At 43.4% G+C, this 16,157-nt stretch overlaps 1 protein-coding gene across 3 annotated transcripts in view; it reads left to right on the top strand.

Annotated features, from left to right (window-relative positions):
• Positions 1 to 16,157, top strand: part of KIAA0355 (KIAA0355 ortholog) — a 99,146-nt gene that overhangs the window by 36,423 nt on the left and 46,566 nt on the right. For 2 of the 3 annotated variants that reach the window (XM_030820217.1, XM_030820215.1), the window contains one exon: positions 7,789 to 9,078. In XM_030820217.1, coding sequence (XP_030676077.1) covers positions 8,584 to 9,078 — 495 coding nt within the window. In that variant the 5' untranslated portion in view covers positions 7,789 to 8,583. Of the gene's footprint in view, positions 1 to 6,837; positions 7,256 to 7,788; positions 9,079 to 16,157 lie in introns of those variants that run through there. The other variant, XM_030820218.1, reaches the window with a different exon arrangement.

The following is a 16,157-nucleotide window of genomic DNA, read 5'->3' as shown; positions in this document are numbered from 1 at the left end:
AAGAGCCTTCATGACCTAATCATCTCTTACAGGTCTCACCTCTATACACTATTGCACTGGGGATTAAGTTTCCAATACAAGAACTTTGGATGACATTTCAAGCCATAGCAACCACTATTTAACTTCAGAACATTTTCATCACCCCCCAGAAAAGCTGTACACATTAGCAAGGACTCCTCATTCCATAAATCTTTTTTTTTTTTTTTTTTTTGAGATGGAGTGTCACTGTCTTGCCCAGGCTGGAGTACAGTGGCACCATCTTGGCTCACTGCACCCTCCACCTCCAGGTTCAAGTGATTCTTCTGCCTCAGCCTCCTGAATAGCTGGGATTATAGGCATGTGCCTCCATACCTGGCTAATTTTTTTTGTATTTTTAGTAGAGACGGGGTTTTTACCATGTTGGCCAGTCTGGTCTTGAACTCCTGGCCTCAAGTGATCTGCCCCCTTGGCCTCCCAAAGTGTTGGGATTACAGGCGTGAGCCACCGCACCCAGCCAGATCTACTTTTTTATTTGTGTAGATTACCTATTCTAGACATTTCATATCAGTAGACTCATATAATAGGAGTCTCCTTGTCTGGCTTCTTTCACTTAGCACAGTGTTTTTAAGGTTCATCCATATTGTAGCATTTATCAGAACCTAGTTCCTTTTTATAGTTGAATAAATAATCCGTTGTATGTCTGTGCTACATTTGTTTATTCATTTCTCAGTTGATAAACAATTGGGTTGTTACTACTTTTGACTATTACGAATAATGCTATGAACATTTGTGTGCAGGTTTTTGTTGGGACATATTTCTTCATTTCTCTCGGGTATATACATAGGAATGAAATTGCTGGGTCATGTGATAACACTATATTTAGCATTTTGAGGACCTGCCAAACTGTTCCACAGTGGCTATCCCATTTTACTTTCTTTTTTGTTTTTTTTGAGACAGCATCTCACTCTGTTACCCGGGCTGGAGCATAGTGGCACGATTTTGGCTCATTGCAACCTCTGCCTCCTGAGTTCAAGCAATTCTCCTGCCTCAGCCTCCTGAATAGTTAGGATTACAGGCATGTGCCACCACACCCAGCTAATTTTTTTTTTTTTTTTTTTTTTTTTTGAGACGGAGTCTTGTTCCATCGCCCAGGGTGGAATGCAGTGGCGTGATCTCGGCTCACTGCAAAGCTCCGTCTCCCGAGTTCACGCCATTCTCCTGCCTCAGCCTCCCAAGCCACCCAGCTAATTTTTGTATTTTTTAGTAGAAACAGGGTTTTGCCATGTTGCCAGGCTGACCTCTGACCCCTAACCTCAAATGATCCTCCCGCCTCTGCCTCCCAAAGTGCTGGGATTACAGTCATGAGCTACTGAATTCGGCCCATTTTACAATCCTATATGCAATGTATGAGTGTTTTGATGTTTCCACATCTTCATCAATACTTATTACTGTCTGTCTTTTTTACTGAAGTAATCAGTTTTGATAAAGCAGCCTTATGGCAAACTAAACAGTGAAGAGATTTTTACATGCATATTAGCTTAAGTTGCTCTCTAAACAGTTGTAGTGTGTATTGGCATATTTATAAAAATTTGCACTGTGAGCTTAGCACTAAAATAAAAAGTTAACGACTAATAACATAATTCTTCAACTTGTTTAGCTTTCAGAAAATTTTTCATTTTAAAAATGAAGCACTCTTGAAGAGAAAAAAAGGAGTAAATAAAAAATGAGTTGTTTGATCCTCTCTCTCTTGATTCACCAGATGTAACTGTTCTCTTGGAGCATTTTTTTTTTTTTAAAGACAGATTCTCTGTTGCCCAGGCTGGAGTGCAGTGGTGTGATCATGGTTCACTGCAGCCTCAACTTTTCGGGCTCAAGTGATCCTCCCACCTTAGCCTCCCAAGTAGCTGAGACCACAGTGCACACCATCATGCCCGGTTAATTTTTGTATGTTTTTGTAGAGACAGGTTTCGCCATGTTGCCCAGGCTGGTTGAACTTTTGGGCTCAAGCGATCTGCCTGCTTTGGCCTCCCAAAGTGCTAGGATTACAGGTATGAACCACTTTGCCCGATCTCTTGAAGCATAAACATATATATATATACACACACACACACGCACATATACATACACACATACATATATACATATATTTCTTTTTTTGAGACGGAGTCTTACTCTGCCACCCAGACTGGAGTGCAGTGGTGCAATCTCAGCTCACTGCAACCTCCGCCTCCCAGGTTGGAGTGATTCTGCCTCAGCCTCCCGAGTAGCTGGGATTATAGGCACGCGTCACCACACCTGGCTTATTTTTGTATTTTTTAGTAGAGATGGGGTTTCCTTCTGTTGGCCAGGCTGGTCTTGAACTCCTGACCTCAGGTGATCCATCTGCCTCAGCCTCCCAAAGTGCTGGGATTACAGGTGTAAGCCACTGTGCCCAGCTGCATAAACTTATCTTTATAAATTATATGCTTCTAAATTACCAGGTGGACTGTGCCTTACATGTATAGGCTTGAGTAGGCTGAGCATGGTGGCTCACACCTATAATCCCAACACTTTTAGACGCCAAGGTAGGAAGATGGCTTGGGGTCAGGAGTTCAAGGCCAGCGTGGACAACATAGTGAGACCCTGTCTCTACAAAAAAAAAAGAAAATTAGGTGAGCATGGTGGTGCACACCTGAGGTCCTGGCCCCTGAGGAAGCTGAAGGTGGAGGATTGCTTGAGCCCAGAAGGTCAAGGCTGCAATGAGCCATGATTGTATGACTATACTCCAGTTTGGGTGACAGAGAGAGACCCCATCTCTAAAAACAAAAAAAGTAAGTGAAATAAAATAAAAAATAATTGCTATATTTTATTAATATTCTGTGTTTTGGGAGACATTATTCTTATATTTTCCTTACATTTTTAAAATGTGGTTTCTTTTAGTTCTTTGAACATACTTAAATTAGCTGACTTAAACTCTGTCTGTTAAATATCTGGGCTTCCCTTGGGAAGAGTTTTCTATTGTTGTTTTTTCCCTTTATATGGGCTGTATTTTTTTGTTTCTTTGCATATCTTCCAATTTTTTGTTGAAAACTGGACATTTTATTTTATTATTATTTTCAGACAGAGTCTCGCTCTGTCGCCCAGGCTGGAGTACAGTCGTGTGATCCAAGCAATTCTTGTGCCTCAACTGCCGGAGTAGCTGGGACTATGGGCGGACAACAACACACCTGGCTAATTTTTTTTGTATTCTTAGTAGAGACAGGGTTTCACTATGTTGGCCAGGCTGGTCTTGAACTCCTGACCTCAGGTGATTTGCCCATCTTAGCCTCCCAAAGCACTGGGATTACAGGCTTGAGCCACTGTGGCCAGCCAACTGGACATTTTTAATGGTATAATATGACAGCTCTGAAAATCAGATTCTCTTCCCTCTCCAGATGAGCTCTAAGTCAGGTAAAATACAGAGATATTTGCAAATGGGGTATTTTGGGGAACCACCAGACAGGTTAAATAATGCCCATTTCCTGGGAATGGTACTTTGAAGGAGCTGTAGCCCAGTTCTGCTTCCTCTGGTAACTGCCAGTCTTCTGGTCTTCAATGTGGATGCAGCTGGTAGTTTTCAAAGCTGTTATGGAGCTGGAGAGCTAGGAATGGGACTCAGTCAAGTTAAAATGCTACAAAACTCACTGTTCTTACCAGGATCCAGCATTTATCTTTGATAAATTATCCCCAGTTTGCTAAAAGCCTATTTCCAGAGTTCTGAAAAAGGTGATTCTGATTATTTTGCCAATTTTTCATTGTTTTTATGTAGTAGAGAATTTTGGTCAGGGGAAATCCTTATTCTGCCATTTTTGATGATACTCTTTCCCTCCCCTTTCTTTTTAGGCTTTTATTTTCATGAATCTTGTATCTCTTGGTGTTTTGTTTTGTTTTGTTTTGTTTTCTTTTTCTTTTTCTTTCTTTTTTTTTTTTTGAGACAGGGTCTTGTTTTGTCACCCAGGCTAGAGTGCAGTGGTGTAATCATGGCCCACTGCAGCTTCTAACTCCTGGCCTCAAGCGATCCTCTTGTCTCAGCCCTTCAAAGTGCTGGGATTACAGGCTTGAGCCACTACACCCAGCCTAATTTTTGTATATGATGTGAGGTCGGGTCCAGATTCATTCTTTTCATGTGAATATTTAGTTGTCCCTTCACCATTTATTGAAGAGACTGTTCTTTCCCCATTGGATGTTTTTGGCATCCTGGTCTAAAATCAGTTGACTATAGATGTATGGGTTTATTTCTGGACTTCTAATTCTACTCCATTGATGTATACATCTTTCCTTATGCCAGTATTTCACTGTTTTGGTTACTATAGCTTTATAGTAGATTTTGAAATTAGGAAATATTACTTTTACAACATTTTTTCTTTCAGTATTTGTTTTGGTCATCCTGGATCCCTCGCTTTTTTTTTTTTTTTCTTGCCTCAGGTTTATTTGTACAAATAGCACAGGAGGATCCCCGCCCCATGCAGACGGCAGCCCGAGGGGGTCGCACCAGTCCTTCTGTTCTTACACTGGTAGAGATATCTACTCTGAAGCCTCTGTAGGGGCCTGGGCACCTTTGGGAGCCTGAGCTGGAACTGAAGCTGGAGATGCAGCCTGGGCGCTGGTTTGATCCTTGGCCTTGGCCTTTGGCGAGCACAGCCTGAGTCCCTTGGCATTGTTGGCCTGCATCTTCTTTAGGCCCTTCTTGTTGTGCTTCTTGGCAAATTGCATGTTCCTCAAGAACCTGGGCTCCACCCACTTAAGAGATTCGTATCTTTGTGATCGGGGTTTCTTGATAGCATTTCTGTGCCATTTTCGGTACTGGTTGTGTGTGGTATGGTTCTTGGACTTGGCCCTGTCTGTACCTTAAGCCGCAGCTCCCGAAGCACCTAGAACTGGAACCCTCACATTTTTATATGAATTTTAGGGCTTTGTTTTATTTTTAGGGACAGTCTTGCAGTGTTGCCCAGGCTGCTCTTAGACTCCTGGGCTCAAGTGAGGCTCTCACCTTGGCCACCTCTAAGTAGCTAGGACAGCAGGCATGCACTACACTCCTGGCTTCCAAATGAATTTTGGTGTCAGCTTGCCCATTTCTGTAGAAAAGGTAATTCAAATTTTGAGGCCGGCACGGTGGCTCACGCCTGTAATTCCAGCACTTTGGGAGGCTGAGGTGGGTGGATCACTTGAGGCCAGGAGTTTGAGACCAGCCTGGCCAATATGGCGAAGCCTGATCTCTACTGAAAATACAAAAAATTAGCCAGGCACTGTGGCGCATGCCTGTAATCCCAGCTGCTTGGGAGGCTGAGGCAGGAGAATCACTTGAACTCTGTAGGTGGAGGTTGCAGTGAGCTGAGATTGTGCCACTGCACTCCAGACTGGGCGACAGAGCACAACTCTGTTTCAAAAAAAAAACTTTTGATAAAGATTGTGTTGAATCTGTAGATGAATTTGGTGAAATAGTATAACTTCAAGCATTGTAAGTTTCATTTAGAGAAAGTTTGGAAGTATGTAAAGTGAAAAAGAGTTTAATGTTTGTGGTTTTTTAATTAGGTAAGCATATAGGTCTCACTTGGTCTTCTAGATCTGTCAAAGGAATGGGGGCAGGCTCCCCTAGAGCCAGAGGCAGCCGCGGTAGAGGAACCAGGAAGCTGGTGCACCACTGAACAAAGATAGAGTGCCTCTCAGGGCTGCATAAGACACTCACTGTGGCCAACTCAGGTGAAGGTTTTCCTTCAGAGGCCACAGAGTCTCCACGGGAACAGCCTCCCCCGCTTCAGCATTCCTGTAGAGTGCTTCTGTTGTACATCAGAATCTGTAAATTGTGGAGCACTTGGGTGGGGATAGATGTGATTGCCTTATTTGTTATGAATTTGAAAAAAAAACATTTGGGAATACATTTTTTACAAGTAGCCATTTGATATTTGTTTCCTGAAAAGTTTATGAGATTTTTTTAAAGAGCTCAAATTTTGTTGAACATAGAGCCATAAATAGTGGTTGTTTTATTGACTTTATATGTTATGTGTTTGTATCCACAGTGTTCTTCTCATCTCTTGCCTTTGTAACCTACCTAATTCCTGTGTTGCCAACACAATCATAGAAATACAAAGGAATTACGGTAATTGGACATAAGTGACGAAGTATGAGTTACATTTAATTATATATTCAAAAAAGGAAAATAGAAAGAAAACCTGTTTATCAATAAATAGACCAAACTATATACCACCATTACATAGGTTGTAGTTGAATATGTGGTCAAGCACGGTGGCTCATGCCTGTAATCTCAGCATTTTGGGCTGAGGCGGGAGGATCACTTGAGCTCAGGAGTTTGCAACCAGCCTGGGCAACATGGCGAAACCTCGTCTCTACAAAAAATACAAAAATTAACCAAGCAGGGTGGTACGTCTGTAGTCCCAGCTACTCCGGAGACTGAGGCAGGAGGATTGCTTGGGCCTAGGAGTTCGAGGCTGCATTAAGCCAAGGTCATGCCACTGCACTCCAGCCTGAGTAACAGAGTGAGACTATGTCTCAAAAAAAAAAAAAAAAAAAAGTTGGCCAGGCACAGTGGCTCACGCCTGTAATCCCAGCACTTTGGGAGGCTGAGATGGGTGGATCAGCTGAGGTCAGGAGTTCGAGACCAGCCTGGCCAGCATGGCGAAACCCCATCTCTACTAAAAATACAAAAATTAGCCAGTCATGGTGGGTGCTTGTAATCCAAGCTACTCAGGAGGCTGAGGCAGGAGAATCACTGGAACCTGGGAGGCGGAGGTTGTGGTGAGCCGAGACCACGCCACTGCACTCCAGCCTGGGCAACAGCAAGACTCCATCTCAAAAAAATAATAATAATAAAATAAGTTAAATATGTGGTAAATGTGACTTTCAGTGAAATTTATTTGAACTTTTGTTTGGGAGAGCAGATGGTTTCAAGCAAGTGTTATTCCTGATTTTAGCTTTATGAGAAGAATCACAGTATTCCGCTGTTGTAGGTATCAGAAACTACAACCAGCGATATCCAGATTCTGCTATTTGAACCTACCCAGAGTCAGGGGTTCTAAGAAGCCACCCAAGGTGTGAAACTGGTATACCTTGCCAGGCTCCCGCTCTGCACACCCAAAGGGAAACCGGTACCAGCGTGAGGATCGGAAGAATTGTGTCTGTAAACTGCCTGCCAGCCACTCCCTTCTCCAGGCTCTGTTTCTGCACCCTGCACTTAAGACCAGCTTGGTATCCAACTGTCCCTTCCTGCTTTGGGACCTTTGCCGTGGTGGTCCTTTCCCTTGTGAGTCCCACCTGTCCCTTTTGCACTTGTCCAAACCTATCCTACAATCAAGGCCTACCTCAGAAGAATATTTTTTTCATAACAACCTTCTTGATTTCCCTCGCCCTTTGCCCATCTCTGCCTTTGCTGATGCCCCATAAAGTTTATGAGTGCTGTGCTTGTCAACATCCCTCACCGTAATCTGAGTACTCATGCGATCCTCCTGAAGCTTGTGAGCTCTTCAAGGAGGAAAGGAGAAAATGCTGAACGTGGATCCAGGCCCCGTTCAGCGTGCCAGCCTCAGCTTTGAAGGGGCCAGTCTAGAATCATACTTTTTTTGTTGCATTATTTTTGTATTACTACTTGAGGAATTTTCTAACAGTCATCAGTTCATAGTTCAGTGCTCACTATTGTACCTGCTCTTCTAAGGTTATAATATGATTTCTTATTTCATTCATTTATAGCCCACCTGTGTGGATAATAGCATCAGAGGAGTTATTGTCCAGAATTACTGTAGCCTTCCTCACTTTATCTTATTTTTTCCCCCCTGACAGGAAAAGACTTAGAAGCCTTACAAATACATCTGTGCATTCTTGCTTCAGACTTTACAACTGAGGACCAGCCCAGTCTGGAAGCATCTCTTATTAATGTTACAAGGAAACTGCTACCTCAGCAAACAAAAGGAATGGAGGAGGAGACTTATAACAAATGCCATTTAAAAAAAAAAGAAAAACTTGTTTTCAGGAAACATTAGAGGAAATTTGGAGAATTTTAGCATTGCATAGAAGCAGCCTTACAGGTAAACGGATTTGACGGGCAGGCTCTGTCAAAATTCTGCAGAAGTTTGATCTTCCTTCTTAAGGACTTTGTGTGAAGTAATTCTGTACTGCTTTTAAATTGCTGTTGATCAGCTTCTGGGTTTTTGGGTTCTAACTTTTTTGGGTATATTGAAGACACGGTGTATTACATTATATTACATTTTTAAAAGTTAAGTTATTTTTCTGCCATTGTAAATACAAGTATCAAAATATTCTTGCAAAGAAGTAAACGTTTTTCTCAGCAAGCATATCCTTTTAGTAAGAGAGTGGAATGCTAAACAGTTCTTATCCAGCATTTTGGACATCTTTTATTTTTTGTCAGAGATCCTGTCTACACTGAAAATATTAATTATATAAACCTGTTGTCTCTAACCTCTACATTGGATCACATGGTCACCTGCCTCATGGAAATGCCTTTTTTAAAACTTCGATTTGCAGAACTCCACTATTTTTATACCTAGCTACAGTTTTGAGAAAGAAGAATCAGAACCCTGACCTGCTTACGGTTGCTGGGACAATTCCCCCTCCCGCATGTATTGCTGCAGTGCCCAGGACAGTAAAATGGACTACAAGCGGCGCTTCCTGCTTGGCGGGTCCAAGCAGAAGGTGCAGCAGCACCAGCAGTACCCGATGCCTGAGCTGGGCCGAGCACTGAGTGCTCCCCTGGCATCCACGGCCACCACTGCCCCCCTGGGCAGTCTGACCGCTGCAGGCAGCTGCCACCATGCCATGCCCCACTCTACTCCTATCGCCGACATCCAGCAGGGCATCTCCAAGTATCTGGATGCCCTGAACGTCTTCTGCCGTGCCAGTACTTTCCTCACAGATCTCTTCAGCACTGTGTTCAGGAACTCTCACTACTCAAAGGCAGCCACGCAGCTCAAAGATGTGCAGGAGCATGTCATGGAAGCAGCCAGTCGGCTGACCTCAGCCATAAAACCTGAGATCGCCAAGATGCTAATGGAACTTAGTGCTGGGGCTGCAAATTTTACAGATCAAAAGGAATTCAGTCTCCAGGACATTGAGGTAGAGTATCTTGTGTGTCATACTTGTGTAGGAAAATATACTACAAAGGTAAGTGAGAATATTGTCTTAAGTTTTTTCCAAATCACTGTAGTAGTAGCCTTTGTCCTCTTTCTGTTGGTACTCTGTCTTTGTAAAAAATTTGTGCATGCCAGGTTCTGAATTGCTTTCATATCAAATTCAGTAGGTTAAGGGTAGGTGTGGTGGCTGTAACCCCAGCACTTTGGGAGGCCAAGGCGGGAAGATCACTTGAGCTCAGGAGTTTGAGGCATCATAGTGAGACCTTGTCTGTCTCTACAAAAAATAAAAAAATTAATTAGCTGGGCGTGGTGGTGTGCACCTGTTGGATAGATTTTAAAAATTACTTTTAGCTGTTCAGAGAGTTAATCTGACATTAGTTTTTCCATCCTTCTACATCCAGAAGCCCTGACTACTCCAGAAGCCCAGAAGCTGAGGTGGGAGGATCGCTTGAGCCCAGGAGTTTGAGGCTGCAGTGAGCCATGATTGCACCGCTGTACTCCAGCCTGGACAGCAGAGTGAAACCATGTCTCAAAAAAAAAAAAAAAAAAAAAAAAAAAGAAGAAGAAAAATTATTAAACAAACCAGCCAATATTTTATGTTGTTGTCTTTCAAATTTTCAAGTCAGAACCTAATTTTCAAATACCATACTGGTAAAAGTTATTAGTGAGTACTGAGAATTCTAAATATGATTATGAGCTTTATTTGTGGAATTTTTTTTTTTTGAGATGGAGTCCTGCTCTGTCGCCCAGGCTGAAGTGCAGTGGCACAATCTCGGCTCACTGCAAGCTCCGCCTCCTGGGTTCATGCCATTCTCCTGCCTCAGCCTCCCCAGTAGTTGGGACTACAGGCGCCCGCCACCACATCTGGCTAATTTTTTTGTATTTTTAGTAGAGACGGGGTTTCACCATGTTAGCCAGGATGGTCTCAATCTCCTGACCTCATGATCCGCCTGCCTTGGCCTCCCAAAGTGCTGGGATTGCAGGTGTGAGCCACCATGCCCAGCTTTTTTTTTTTTTTTTTTTTTTTTTGAGTCAGAGTTTCGCTCTTGTTGCCCAGGCTGGAGTGCAATAGTGCAATCTTGGCTTACTGCAACCTCTGCCTCCCGAGTTCAAGTGATTCTTCTGCCTCAGCCTCCCGAGTAGCTGGGATTACAGGCATGTGCCACCGTGCCCGGCTAATTTTGTATTTTTAGTAGAGACGGGGTTTCACCATGTTGGTCAGGCTAGGGTCTCAAACCCGCAACCTCAGGTGATCCGCCCACCTCAGCCTCCCAAAGTGCTGGGATTACAGGCAGGAGCCACCGCGCCCAGCCATTTTTTTTTTTTTTTTTTTGAGACAGAGTCTCACTTTGTCACACAAGCTGGAGTGTAGCGGCACAATCTCAGCTCACTGCAACATCCGCCTCCCAGGTTCAAGCAATTCTCTGCCTCAGCCTCCTGAGTAGCTGGGATTACAGGCGCCCACCACCACGCCCGGCTAATTTTTTGTATTTTTAGTAGAGACAGGGTTTCACCATCTTGGCCAGGCCAATCTCGAACTCCTAACCTCAAGTGATCCACCCACCTCGGCGTCCCAAAGTGTTGGGATTACAGGTGTGAGCCACCCTGCCCGTCCTGTGGATTTTTATTTTATTGAATCTTTGGTTTTTAGAGAGTCCCACACGTTTATAGAATAATTTTTCCAATTCTAAATTCACAGTTGCTAACATTCAGATGCATTTGAGTCTTCTTCAGTACATTTCTTGGGGTCTTTGATAGTTTTTTTTGTTTGTTTGTTTTTTTAGAGACAGAGTCTCGCTCTGTCACCCAGGCTGAAGTGCAGTGGCACTGTCTCGGCTCACTGTAACCTCTGCCTCCCGGGTTCTAGCAGTTCTGCCTCAGTCTCCTGAGTAGCTGGGACTACAGGCTCACGCAGCCACGCCCAGCTAATTTTTTGTATTTTAGTAGAGATGGGTTTTCACCGTGTTGCCCAGGCTGGTGTCAAACTCCTGAGCTTAGGCAATCCACCCACCTCATCCTTCCAAAGTGCTAGGATTACAGGTGTGAGCCACCACACCCGGCCTCTTTGATAGTTAAAATGAAATCTTCTTTCAGGGCTCTAGATTACAATGTAAGATTAGAATACAAGTTTCATTCAAAGTAAAGATAACCGTTTTTCTTGTCTTCATTTAGGAAATGATTTATTAAACTTTGATCTCTTATATTCATTTGATAGATTTTAAAAATTACTTTTAGCTGTTCAGAGAGTTAATCTGACATTAGTTTTTCCATCCTTCTACATCCAGGTGAAGTTCTTAGATATGAGATCCTAGGAAGGAGAATGTTCCTTACCTCATCCTGGGGTTAAGATCACCAGTCTTTTGAGTCAGATCTGATGATTGAGGTGCCTGAATAAGCTAACTAACACTGCTTTGGGTTAACCAAAAAAAGAACTCGACTTTTAAGTAACACAACTAATTTTTACTGTGTTTAAAAGTGATTTTGAAGGGATTTCCAAGAAGAACTTAGAGTTATTTCTTCAGAGACACAGCATCATTGGTATAAATCAGGGTTTATCAAACTTTTTCTATACAGGGCAGACAGAAATTTTAGGATTCATGGACCACATGTGGTCTCTCTCACATATTCTTTGTTTTTGTTTTTGTTTTGAGACAAAGTTTCATCTTGTAGCCCAGGCTGGAGTTTAATGGCATGATCTCGGCTCACTGCAACCTCTGCCTCCCGGGTTCAAGCAATTCTCCTGCCTTAGCCTCCCGAGTAGGTAGGATTACAGGCACCCACCACCATGTCTGGCTAATTTTTGTATTTTTAGTAGAGATAGGGTTTCACCATGTGGGTCAGTCTGGTCTCAAACTCCTGACCTCAAGTGAGCCACCCACCTCAGACTCCTAAAGTGCTGGGATTTACAGGTGTGAGCCACAGCTCCCGGCCTTGTTTTTATTTTTATTTTTTACAACCCTTTAAAAATGTAAAAGTCAGCTTTATTTTGTGGGCCCGTCTATTCCATGGATGGGGTTTGGCCCATAGGTTCTAGTTTGCTGCACCTGGTGGTATAAGTGTATAATCACTTCCATGGGTCAGGGTCATTCTACTTTGGATCTATCTTTGTAATTTTTTTTTTTTTTTTTTTAAGACAGAGTCTTGCTCTGTTGCCCAGGCTGGAGTGCAGTGGCGATCTCAGCTCACTGCAACCTCTGCCTCCTGGGTTGAAGCAATTCTTATGTCTCAGCCTCCCAAGTAGCTGGGATTACAGGCATGTGCCAACACACCCAGCAAATTTTTGTATTTTCAGTAGAGACGAGGTTTCGCCACGTTGGCCAGGCTGGTCTCAAACTCATGGTCTCAAAATGCTGGGATCACAGACGTGGGCCACTGTGCCTGGCCAGCTTTGTAATTTTTTTTTTTTTTTTGAGACGGAGTCTCGCTCTGTTGCCCGGGCTAGAGTGCAGTGGCGTGGTCTCGGCTCACAGCAACCTCTGTCTTCTGGGTTCAAGCAATTCTTGTGCCTCAGCCTTCCAAGTAGCTGGGACTACAGGCACGTGCCACCACAACTGGCTAATTTTTTTTGTATTTTTAGTAGAGACGGGTTTCACCATGTTGACTAGGCTGGTCTCAAACTCCTGACCTCAAGTGATCCACCTACCTTGGCCTCTCAAAGTGTTGGAATTACAGGCGTTAGCCACCACGCCCAGCCATCTTTGTAGTTTCTAATTGTTTCTATGATCATATTTTATACCCAGGGATACTGTCATTTTAAAGTGTGTATAAAATGGCTTGTCATAATTTTTTTATTTTTATTTTTATTATTTATTTATTTTTTTTTTTTTTGAGACAGAGTCTCGCTCTGTCACCCAGGCTAGAGTGCAGTGGTGTGATCTCGGCTCACTGCAAGCTCTGCCTCCCAGGTTCACGCTATTCTGCCTCAGCCTCCCGAGTAGCTGGGACTACAGGCGCCCGCCACCATGTCCAGCTGATTTTTTTGTATTTTCAGTAGAAATGGGGTTTCACCATGTTAATCAGGATGGTCTTGATCTCCTGACCTCGGGATCCGCCCGTCTCGGCCTCCCAAAGTGCTGGGATTACAGGTGTGAGCCACCACGCCTGGCCGGCTTGTCATAATTTTGTTTAAAAATTTGACACATAAAAAGCATGCCTTTACTTCTCAAAAGAAACGTAAACAGTGAAACTTCTATTTTCCTTTAGCATCTCATTCCTTTCCCCAAAAGTGACCATTGGTAACTGGTTGTTGTATGCCATTACAGACTACCATCTGTACATGCATGGATATGTACAGATGTGTGCAGTTTTGACTTTTACATAAAGAACCACGTTGTTCATCCACCATTGTGCCTGGTCACTGCTTGATAGAGATATGGCAAGACAGTAGTTAGGAACACTTTGTCCTCTCCTAGAAAGTGTTGAACAATCTTAGACTCTGACAGCTATCACCCCATGATGACATAGCGCTCTTAGCTTTATTCAGGACTTCAGGCAAGAGTGGTTTGAAATATAAGGCCAAAGGCTTTTATTTTAACCTGAGCATTACTGAGCTCTTCAGGACATGCTTGCAGGTATTGGAGGAAACAGAGCTTGACCTGCAGGGCCCTTTGCTTTACAACCCTGGAGGGCAATTGCGCCTGTTGCCCAGGGCAGGACAATTAGAGAAGATAACCAGCTGCGAGCAGTAGGGGCTTGGTAAGCCGCTGGGGCACAGCAGTACTTGCTTTGTTTCTTCTGCTTTCCTGGGACTGGCATTGACCACTGAAGCTGAGAACGGGAAATACTTATTGTTGTAGTTTGGAATTTTGACTTGGCTTTCCACATTGAAATGCTGATTAGATAGTTGGAATACTACCATGTTTTTTTGTACATAATGGGCTGAACAGGCTTTCCCAGACGAGTCTGGAAACTAAGTAGTTGGTAGGTTTTCCAATTTATGCATCTATTCTGAGTTTCAAACAGCTGACTAACAAGTGAATTTCTAAATGTGATTGCCAAGCATAGGCCCGCAGACTTCACGTTTCACTTTTTCCCCAGAGCAATATTTGTTGTTTCTGGAATTTATGTACTGCCAGGGGATTTAGCCATAGGCCAATAAGGGTCTCTCTCAGAATGTTCAGCAACTCAGATGAAATGGCTAGGCATTTGGATTTTTTCCTTTTGGTTTTTTAAGGATTTTTATAAGCAAGGCCCTGAGAGTCGCTTTGACATTCATCCCTGGGGAAAGAGGTCTGTGGCCTAACATTGCTAGGCAAGGCCTTTACTTGGGAGCTCAGTCCAGGACTGTGGGTGAGAAAAGCTCTGGATTCGAGAGTATTCAAATATTTGACCATTTAAGAGCTAGGACAAAGGATGATCCTGTCCCCTTGCCATGTGGCCAGTGCATGTGTGCAGTGTCCCCAGGTGCTTCTGACTTACAGCCAGGTTTGGGCTGTGGTTATTGATTGACAGATACTGATGCCTGTGTCCAGGAATGGTGGTTGCTGACTGTGTGCTGTGCCACCCTGCCTTGAAACCAGCAGAGCATATGTGAGTCCTGTCCAGTCTATACTCACCAGTGACTTTGCCCCTTAGCCCGAGTGGTTCACCCTCACAGTCTCTCTGCTAGAGAAGTAAGTTGTGACTATGGGGTTTCACTAGCTGACTAGTGCCTGTGACACTGGTACATCAGCCTAGGAAGTCAGTTATAGGGCACAGAGTCAGAAGACCTGGGTTTGGAAGGTGACATCTATCACTTAAATAAAATTACTTTTTCAGTGGAAGTGTACGTAAATAAAAGAATCAAAGTGACTTGTGATTTGTGCATTTATTCCACAGATATTTATTGTATGCCTTGTTTCTGCCTGATACTACTCCAGCGTGTCGATTGCAGCAGTGAACGTGACAGAAATCTCCCCCTTCATGTAGCTAGAAGGGAGTTTCGATCTTAGAGAAGGTAGTTAGAAAAGGTACCACTGAGAAGGTGACATTCGAGTAAAGACCTGAAAGGGATGAGAGAGCAAGCCTGTTGGCCAAGAAAAGAGGATTCCAGGTGGAGGGAGCGCCGAGCACAGAGTCCCAGAGGCAGGAGCCAGGGAGGAGCCAGCCTGGAGTGTTGGAAGAACAGCAAAGAACCTGCTGTGGCTGAAACAGAGTGAATGGAAGGGAGAGAAGGAGGGGTGAGGTCAGAAGGGTAAAGAGGGGCCACTCTGGTGTCTGTTCTGAGTAGCCAGGTAGGAGGCAGGGTGAGGTACACCTCTGAAGGGCAGGGGAAGGGAGGGCAGCAGGCTGGGCCCTGCCATTCTTGTGTAGTGAGCAGTGATGCCACTTCTCCCCTTGCCTTCTTCATACTGGGTAGCTCCAGGGCTCTGGTTTTACGTTGGGTCGTCAGTGTTGAGAGGTGTTGGTCCTCTATGTAGGCAGTCCAGGAACCCAGGGCAGCCATGGGGCTCCCAGGAGTTGTATATCTATAAGGAGACTATATTTTATAAATTCCAGCATTTTTATTGACTTTTCAAGTATTTACCATCTTGTGAATAAGCAGCCAGACATATATATATGTATTTTATATATATATGTATTATATATATTTTATATATATGTATTATATATATACCATATGTATACCATCTTGTGAATAAGCAGCCAGACATATATATAATACATATTATATATCTATGCCAGACATATATATAAAATACATATTATATATATGTGTATATATATATGCACACACGCACACACATATATATGTATACATACTTATATATATATATTAGAGATTAGGCCTTGCCATGTTGCCCAGGCTAGCCTCGAACTCCTGGGCTCAAGCAGTTCTCCAGCCTCAGCTTCCTGCATAGCTGAGACTACAAGTACCTGTCACTGGGCCTGGCTCTCAAATCTTTACGTAGTTGCATCTTGGCTTTCAGTTTGACACAAAGACAAATTTCTTTTGTATACTATGTGATTACCCGTGAATATGTTTGAAATAATTTATCTGTGAGTGCTGACTGACTCTTAATTAAGGACCTTAATTCAGGTATATTAACATTTATTTTGGATAGATATATGCCAAAAATATTG

Source organism: Nomascus leucogenys, chromosome 10, assembly GCF_006542625.1.
Source record: "Nomascus leucogenys isolate Asia chromosome 10, Asia_NLE_v1, whole genome shotgun sequence".
NCBI classification, from domain to species: Eukaryota; Metazoa; Chordata; class Mammalia; order Primates; family Hylobatidae; genus Nomascus; species Nomascus leucogenys.
The sequence above is the reverse complement of the archived record's forward strand: the minus strand, read 5'-3'. Positions and strand labels throughout refer to the sequence as shown.